The sequence below is a fragment of the Genypterus blacodes genome, unplaced genomic scaffold (assembly GCF_046128005.1).
Source record: "Genypterus blacodes isolate CSIRO-AG114 ecotype Tasmania unplaced genomic scaffold, CSIRO-AGI_Gbla_v1 ptg000120l_1, whole genome shotgun sequence".
Taxonomy (NCBI): Eukaryota; Metazoa; Chordata; class Actinopteri; order Ophidiiformes; family Ophidiidae; genus Genypterus; species Genypterus blacodes.
Genome location: NW_027466923.1, coordinates 1,291,542 through 1,301,259, shown reverse-complemented (window position 1 = coordinate 1,301,259; position 9,718 = coordinate 1,291,542). Strand labels below are relative to the sequence as shown.

The window sequence follows — 9,718 nt, the reverse complement described above, 5'->3', positions numbered from 1 at the left end:
GTTTACTTTAAGACAGATCAAACCAGAAGTCATATTCTAAATGCATTTGCATTTGGCACATCAAGCCCAGTTATGTCAAAAAGCAGTGGGTTGTTTTTGTCTGTGCTTTTTCTGTCTGATGCTCTTTGTGCAGCTTTTATACGGCGGTTTGCACAGAGTTTTCTCTGAATAAGCCTTGGATGATTATGTCGCCTGGCTGTCTGAATGAATAACCTTACAAAAGTGAGGGCATTTGTTAGTTTTTGTATTGCTCCCTTGTGAACGATTCATTTAACTCTATTTCTCCTCCAGAGCCAGACCCACAATTCTAAGCACTTTGAGAAACATTTTAGAACCCACTTTGTATCGAAAGGCTTCCGACCTGCAGACACGGCCAACTGTGTTTGTCTACCAACACAGGTGTGTGTGTGTGAACCCAGGTCACACTGGTGGTGGTGGGTGTTTTATCGTGCTACCACCCAAATGCTTATTAGGCCCCTGATTTGGCAATTTCCAGCCTGATTGACAGTTGTTTGATGTGCTGCTTGAGGAGCTTTACAAAGCCTGATTAATAATTCACCTGTTGACACATTTGATTTGTCAGGCAATCCGAGTCCTTTGAAGTTTGATTTCTCCAAGGCACAATCAGAACCTTGTTGTGAAGCAACCTTAATATCTCTGTGTGTACCAACAATTTGCATGAACAGCTGTGTCATGGGGACTAATGGACCTAGCAAAAGGGGAGAAGCGTCAGATCATTCAAAGGACTTTATTTCTTTAGAAAGCGAAGACAAAATGTTTCACATTCACAGGAAATGGTCATTACAGACTCTAGGTTGCTGGACAATGGAAATGTGATGTCATATTCATCGTTTTAACATCGCAACAAACAAGTAGAAAAAGAATGTTTACACCCAGGACATTAGTATGGTACAAAGGTCGAGACCAAACTTGAGGCTGCCTTCAAAATGAGCCTCTTAGGGCAAATCCACCTACCAGTATACGCCAAGTCACACATATAAGTGTAATAACTATATGGTTTAAGAGGAAGAGCCTAATTCTAATGGGATTTGCAGCATGGTCCACACAACAATTGTACTTCACTAGGGAAATCAGCTTCATTATAACAGCACAATACACAAAACACACAGAAACTAAGACAAGGAAAGTACAAAACTTGAATCACAATTTGTCAGCCACTATGTTTGAGCCACGATGTGCCGCACAGTTTTGGCCTCTTTTCTCAAAAGATTTGTTTATAATTTTCTTTAAAGGGTTAATGGACGGTTGTATTTTCCATTTATCAACCAGTGCCAGTGTTCCTCCTTCGGTCCTGCCTCCATCGATTAGTGTCTCTTGTGGCTCTCATAATCCATCTTTCCCACAGTAACCGCTTCCTTCATCTCCTCAACCTCTCCTCTTTCCAGCACCTCTCAGTGTTCATAATCACTTTCATTGATTATGTCTTTAACTAAGTCCATTAATATATTGTTTTAACGCATTAGCAGTGGATCTCATAGGCAACTTGTGTCCCAAAGAGGAGGCTCTGATTGAGGAAGAGCTCCTCTGGGTCTGTTGTTAAGGGCCCCTCTCCTCCATCTGCTGGGTTCCTGCGAAGCCCAACTTCTCCCGACCTGGTCAGTGTCTGCACCATTTCATGGTCCAGGAGGGCTTCCTTCATACCCTTCTCTTGGATGTACCCACTAATCATGGGACACCTCGACGTGGACCCCAGGACAGGCTTGGCTCGGTTGAGAACATACATCTCATGGCCATGGTTGTCACGGTACTCCTCCAGCTGTGCGAAGGTGGTGGGACCATCAGAGTAGTCATTGACATATAGGATGCTCTCTTCCTTGCTGGTACAGTAGGAGCCTCCATCTTCTGTTCTGTACTGCTGGTGACGAGTGTAGATCATAATCAGGAGAAGAAGAGCAGTGAGTGCCAGCAAGGAGATGCCTACAGCGATGGCAGTTTGAGTGGCAGGGCCCAGCGCACTGAAGTCCATGCTCTCCTGCTCATACAGGGGCTGCTGACTGACATCCAGAACCTCGGGCTCATAGTAGGAATTTGATGATGAGGACAGAATTGAGTGTGAGTTTAAACGAGGCCAGAAGTTGGACGAGTACGAAGAAGACATGTTGACAGCCAGGTGAAAAGTAATTGTTGCCACACCACCGGGGTTCCAGGCCTCACACTCATAGCGCCCCGCATGTGCTACAGTGACATTACTCAGGAACAGCATGCCACTTCCTGTGTCTGGGTCAAAGCTGTCTCTCTCACCGCCTTCCTCTGTCCCACGCACAAGCCCCTGAAAACCACCCACAACCCCTGACTTACTCTTTCCTCCAGTAGGCTGTGTTGTCACCACTCCTCCAGCTCCAGGTCTGAAGAATTCCCCGCTGGGTCCCAGTTCTTGCACCAGGCCTCGAGGTGATACCTGGGCCTTTCCGAGTGAAGCTTTCCTCCATGTTACCTGAGGTTGCGGGTATCCCGAGGCTTGGCAGGAGACCCGGAGGCTCTCCCCGAGTCGCACAGTGAGGTGGCTGGGCTCCAGCTGCACCACAGGGGGGATGCAGACCAGACTGTTCGGGGCCACCTCCACCAGGCTGAGGTGGGAGAGGCGAGGTGGTTCAGAGCACATCAGCCGACGCTGTTCAGCAGAACTCAACAGGCGCTGGCCCTCCTCTCTGATCCAGGTTCTCAGCCAGCCCAGAGCGCAATCACAGCGCCATGGGTTCTCTGGAAGAGAAGGGGCAGCAGGTTCATCAAATTAAGCAAGAAGAATTCCTGCTTTTGTTTGTTTTTCTTTCCGCCCAGGCTTAAGATTCAGAGCCGTGTTTATCTAATTTATTTCTTTATTTCTTCAGTTTTCTTCTACAGGTGACCATAAAAAAACATTATGCAGCAACTGCCGGCAACAAATTCAATCTTTTCAGAGGGGATGTAAGATACACTTCCACTTGTAATGAGAATACCACTTAGCAGCTTTGTCAAAGTAATCAGAGACAAATTCAGTAAGCATGATGTGATTAGCTCAGAGTGATGAATAGATGATAAGCCCTTCCATACTACAGGCTGACAGAGTCTGGACAAAATGAAGAACTATAAGAAATCAGACACTGACTGTTGTGCTTGCTGGAGAAACAAACAGAGCTTTTCACTTCCTTCTTCCACTGTCCTAAAACAAATCCATTGTAGCTCGTCATACCTGTGACTCTGAGCACCTGCATGCTGACCAGCGGTTTGAGGGACAAGGCTCCAAGGGTCCGGAGATGATTTCTACTGAGGTCCAGCAGGGCGAGGGATGACAACCCAGACAGGGCTTGCTCTGCCAGCATCTCTATGCTGTTCTCCTGCAGGTGGAGTTCCTGTAGACGCTGTGGACAGTAAGACAACAGAAAAGGGGAAGACAAATAAGAAACATTTGCATCAATGAAGTGTTGAGTGTTGAGTGAACTTTGTCATGCTCCCAGCAATGTTCACCGACCTGCAGACCCCTGAAGGTGAAGTCTTGAACTCGGGTGATCTGGTTGCCAGCGAGGTAGAGGATGCGGAGGTGCTCCAGACCCCGAAACATGTCCGGGGTGACGAGGTGTATAAGATTACCATTGAGAGCTAACTCCAGCAACTCCCCCTGACTGATAAAGGCCCCGGGTTCCACGGCTGAGATGCTGTTATTCTGCAGGTAAAGGTAATGGAGGCAGCCCAGATGATTCAGGTCCTGAAGTCGAATCTGGACTATGGCATTGTCTTGCAGGAAGATCGTCTATAGGGGACACAATGAGCAGAATGATCTCACTATAGAGCCACAGAGGAGGAGTTCTGGTGATTCCTAATAAACACAAGCTCTGTAAATCTCCCAATGAGGCAAAGTTTTAGACAGTTCTTCCAATAATGTCTGGTTCCATCTGGAAGTCATTGTTGCCAACACATTCTGCGTATCGTCCTGAGTGAGCTGCAGGACAAATAAGTCCTTGGCACATTCACGCTCACACGAGTCTGTCCTTGAATATTACCAGGGCAAGAACTTGTTATGTATTCCAGTTCATGCACGCTCAAAATGCTGTCCTGGAGAATAGAAGGAACTTTTTTTTGACTTGATTGCATATGTGAGGGGGGCAATAGAACAGTGTTGTGGTTAGTGGGTGGAAAATAGTCTTCTCCACTTATCAAGTCATCTGCAGGCTTTGGGTGAAAGCATTTCCAAAGTGACAGAGGTTAATGCAGGAGACACAAACAGCATGCCATAAAGCAGTTTAGGAGCACCGTAATTATGAATATGACATTGTAGGTTGCAGCTTTTTCCATTTTGCGGTTCACTTCTCTTGTCAGATGCTGCATAAATCAGAGACTTTATCAGTAAACAAAATGTTTCTGTGATTGAGTCTCACCAAAGAAGTGTTTTTCCCGCTTCAGAATGATTTGGCCTTATTGCTAATACCCTGTTTTTAAAGAAAGGAACATGAGCCGTGAGGTAAATTAAGATTGATGAGACAGAACCTGTGATTGAGGTTAATAGACCAATTTATGCGCTACATGATTTCATTAATATGCATGAGCTGCAGTAATGTTGGGGGCCTGAACCCTGGAGAAAAGATGGTGTAACGTTAAATGTCTTCTCAACAGCCGATCAGCCGTTGTGCAAGAACCATTTTCAGCAGAGCAACGAATGATTGCACAGCAAATACAAACAGCCAATCCCCCCTCTGGCTCGCATCAAAAGAGGGTCACAGCAAGTTGATTAACCACAATCATTTTGGGTAATAAGAAAGGATCAGAGAGGAAAACATGCAATCTAAAATCACTGAGGCAGAGGGGGAAGGTCTCAACTCTCTGACTCTGCGAGATGTCAGACGACCGGCGCACTGACCTGGATGGCAGAGGGGACACCCTGCGGGATTTCTTTCAGCCCCAGAGATCCACATTCCACTGTAAGGCTGTAGCACCGACAGCCAGAGGGGCATCCCAGTGAAGGCTGAGGGTCGAAGGCCAGAATGATCAGGATGAGTGTGCAGGGCCACAATTGGGTGGAGACCATGGTGGGGTTTCCAGCTGACCTTAACAAAGACACAACAATCTGGGACAGGGAGTAGTAAGTTCAGACAAAGCTTTGTTAGATACAGCGGCATGATTCATTCTCCGAGCAAAGACGAACAATAGCTGCAGACAAATTGTGTATGCAGATGACTGAGAAATGGCAGCGCAGAGTCGATACAAAGAAGAAGAAATGCACGACTATCTCATCTCCACCTGTTTTCCATTCAGCTACATCTATTCAGAGGAAACAGCAGCTTCTATTATTGGCAACAATTAATTAAAGAGTGATATATGATGGGCAAGTTTGCTTTGAGAGTGACCTCATTTGTCTTTCTGATGCATGCACACTCTCACAATCTCTCTTCTTGTCTCCCTCTTTGTCTCTCTCGTTCTCTTTAACACATACATATACAGTACACGTACATGTTTTGAATCCTAATCTCAGGAGCCACAATCTCAAGAGGAAAGTACCAACAAACTTTAATCATCCCATCCAAAATGTCAGCATCGACCACTTGCTGCACCAGCAATGTCTCTACCTTTGATATAAACCCGTCACTGAGCAATTCATCCATGCAGCTTATTACCTCTATACGATATAGGAGCTATTTATTGTTCCGCTAGACTGTCCACATCAAAAATGGCTTCAGTATGGTGTATCCCAGCAGTGTTCACAACTGTTTGCTGCCAGCAGATGACATATGGCTGGTAGCAGATATATTACATGACAATTTAAAAATGTCACATGGAACGTATCATTCTGCTTCAGTGGCAGCAGGTGTATTAAGTGTTGAATGTCAGCTTTCTGCACCGATCTGGTATCTTTCACAGCCTTCACAACTGAAACACATGACTCATAGAGGCGAGCTAAGCTTATATTTATGAAACAGCCAACGTTTCTTCAATAAACAAATCATTTTATATGTAAAAAACATTATTGTGTCATTGTTAACTTTCATTTTTTGCCTTTTTAATCATTATTTTTAGATTACCTCATGGCCTGATATCTACTTGTGTTGCTGTATTGTGAAGTCCCTTTGAGCCTGAGAATCCCTGGCTTACAGAGATCAAAAAGCAGCAGAAGCTATGATCCACTGAGCTTCTATAGATCTCATGCAGTTTTTCAGCTCTCAGTTATCCCGCTTTGAACCCTGGAGGAGCCCACTTCCCAAATCTGAGGAGCCGGCGTCCTCTCTGCATCTCTTCTGTGTCTCCTCCTCCCCCACTGCTTGTGTTATCACTCAGCTCAACTGTTGCCCACCAAGCTTATTTGCCATCAACAAACAAAGTCCATTCAAACATTCTACTCCAGCAACCCCCGAAAGGAATTATCCAGTTTATCTCTGTTCTGGGTTTTGGTTGCCAACTGTGCTGTCTGCTTCTTTCTCAATGTGCTTGTGTTTCTTCACCTTCTCTTGTTATTACAGGCAGCAAACTAAAGAAACCCTTCAAACACCCCGCAGCTTTTTCAATAATGTCTAGGTAGGACTTTGTGTTCTTCACACACATTCTGGCTTGTGTGTAATCAAATAGCAACACCGAACAGCCACTGGTCATGTTACATTGTATGAAAATGTTTTTATAGAAGTATTGATCTGTTTGCACTATGCTTAGGTAAAATCAGAAGAAATAAAATAGAATGAAATAATAATGAACAGGAATTCATCCAGAGAGGTGAAAACTTGCCCACAGTATCTCGAACGACATCTGTTCCTTTATATATTACTTTAGGAGATTAGGAGATACTACTGCACATTGATTATTCAGTAATAGTGGAACTGTTCTGGATGGAGCTGTGAGGCCAGTGAAGATACATTCAAACCCTTTGTCAGCTCAATTTTAACCAAATGATGCTGGGAGTTTCACATTTGGCCCTCGGCTATTTGTAAAATGCATTTCTGACCGCCCAGATCCTGATTGTGGAGATCCAAATCCAACAGAAGGGTGTAATTACAGAGTGTTTCAGTTTATAGGCTGACTGTACTGTCCTTTGTTTCTGCTACCATCTAGTGGTGACCTAGTGTTAATACAGGACAGGCAGTCTGAATGTTTGTCTATGGTCTAAAAACAATGTTTGAAAGAATTTTACAACTACTACTTGCAAATTTATAATAAACTCACGATGTTCTCTCTGGGGGTGACCAGCACACCAAATACTTTTTAGGGGGGAAAATGAATAGAAAACAACTCTACATGAACAACTAATGCTGAGAAAGTTGTAAATCTTGTGAACTCAGCTCAGTGCCAATTCAGAACTCTCTGCATTATTAATTTACCGTAGTACATATTCTGCTCTCTCTTGGTAATAGATTGCATATAGTTCATGTGGATTGGAGAACATCTACTATATTAATGCATACAGATTGTATTACTGCATGGTTGATTGATTAAATGTGTTAAATAAACTGCAGCCGCTGGCATTATTGTCGTTGTAGTGTTATAATCAAAGTTAATAAGTGCAAAACACCAGGGTCAATATTTCAGACCGTGACACTGATATTACATTACTGAGCAAATAATCAGTGAACAGGATATTAAAATAACATGTTTGATTTAGAGCACGTTTATGAAACTAGTCAGCTGGAGTAGAACAATGTCACCCAGATGAATGGTTCAATCTTCTCTCAGGAAACAGAGACACTTATTAACAAAAGCATGTCATTTTCTCTCGAGAGCTCTCCAAACAGGCGTAGCAGGAAATTATGTACTGCTGTTCTTGCAAGAGAGAAAGCAGAAAAAAATGTAATTGGCCTTGGTCTGTCATTGAGCTTTTGTTACTTATAACCGTCAGATGACTTTTAAATGGTTTTGTGAGAAGGGAACCAGAGAGGAAGACATTAAAGCCTGGAGAGCCGGGAGGACGACACACTCAGAGAACAGGGTGCATAACTTAACTTAACTTCTTGTGGAAGCCTGTCCTGTAGAGATGAAGACCCTGTGCTGCTAGAAACCCATGCACTCTATTTAAATACATATCGTTCCTCATATTTACACTTGTACTACCGTCGTTGTTGCAGTGCCTCTCTCTCTCTCTCTCTCTCTCTCTCTCTCTCTCTCTCTCTCTCTCTCTCTCTCTCTCTCTCTCTCTCTCTCTCTCTCTAAACCCAACCGGTCAGGGCAGATGGCCGTCCACCTAGGGCCCGATTCTCTCTGAGCTTTCTTCCCGTTAAAGGGGAGTTTTCTCTTTGCCCCTGTTGCAAAGTGCTTGCTCATGGGGGAACTTGTTGGTATACAAGCCAAACATCATTACAAATGACACCCTGTCTGAAAGAGGAGGTAGCTCATGCATTTCTCTGTCTCATTTCCATGTTGCTCCATCTTTACAAGCAGATGTACTGTTTATTATTAAATATTTGGACAAGGACGATGATACACGGAGACAAGGATGACCAATGGTATCATTAGACAGAAATCTGCACAGTAAGACTGGAAGCTGACTGCTACATTAGAGCAGTGAGTCTTAGAGTATTGACTCAGGATGTTTTTGAATTATTGTACTGATGATTATTACTTAGTATAATTTAGTTAATGTATATAATCATTATTTTGTTTCCAATTCTTATAATTAAATTGAAATAGACAGTGAATGCTTATGTAGAGATGATTATTCTTAATGAATTGGTACAGGCTAATCCAAATTAGACTGGAGTGATGTTAAATGTATATGTATGAATAGAAATGCAAACTAAACAATTAAGGCTTTGTGAATTTCTTCATTTATTTGGTTAAACTGCTGTCTCTTCATCTCTTTTCGCCATTCTTCTCCATCCTTGCATGTTTGTGGGTTATGGTGTGTTTGAGGACATCACCCGTGGCGTTCATGTTTATCATATAAATCACAATAAGCTCTTCTTTTGTCTATGAATGGAGAATGGCATCATAGCATGGGAGCGAGATTGTGTGACCGCAATAACAACCTTGTAAGATGTAGAACAGTATTTGTAACAGTAATTGAACCACTCCAAATATGTGGCCATGCAATACTAATGCAGTGTGGGCAGAGAGCGGAAACAAGACCTTCAGAGCTCAGGTCAGGGTGTCACAGTAACAGACGATAATATCACCATGCCTCCAAGCTAAGGGATTTATTATATCTTTGTATGTCAATTCTTTAAAATCTAACACTTGAACATAAATCTAAATAACTCAATATCCTTTCACACTCTGTGTATCGGCAACAGATGAAGTTAAGGGACGTACGTTTACAGTAGATCAAAGAGCAGAGGGGGCTTCATCAGTATTAAACATAAGGGCAGCAATGCATGACTACAAAGTGTTTAAATAAGAACCTTGTGGCGGAATGTTGTGTGCAGAAGTCTGAGTGTTCCCTTTTGGACCCCAATTGAAAAGATGTGACACGGGAAGACGTCGGTGTACAACTGCCAATACAAAATCTAATAAACAGCACTTGTGACAAAGTCTGTTCAGTATTCAATATCAGCCGAGGAGCCAGAGCTCCCTCACAACACGCAGACACACTCTGCCAAAGATCTCTGAGGTTTTGATTTTAGAACAATATGGAACAACATAAAGACATCAAGAGACAGTTTTTAAATTGTGTATTGACATCTCAGTTTGTATTGTAGCCTCAAACAAATCCTCCGCTGCTAAACGTTCACAGCACATTAGCAGCACATAGCGCCTCTTGACGAGGGTGTATTGATGTGCTGAGGAGGAGCAGACAGCCAGGGAGCTGAAG

General features: G+C 43.4%; 1 protein-coding gene across 1 annotated transcript; it reads right to left on the bottom strand.

The window, feature by feature from the left end:
* Positions 1 to 1,480: 1,480 nt before the first annotated feature.
* lrrc24 (leucine rich repeat containing 24) lies at positions 1,481 to 5,020 on the bottom strand. The gene is made up of 4 exons (XM_076162326.1): positions 4,853 to 5,020; positions 3,470 to 3,748; positions 3,191 to 3,359; positions 1,481 to 2,721 (listed from the first exon to the last, which is right to left on the bottom strand). The coding sequence occupies exons 1-4, from the start codon at positions 5,018 to 5,020 to the stop codon at positions 1,481 to 1,483; spliced, it is 1,857 nt and encodes a 618-aa protein (XP_076018441.1).
* Positions 5,021 to 9,718: the final 4,698 nt, after the last annotated feature.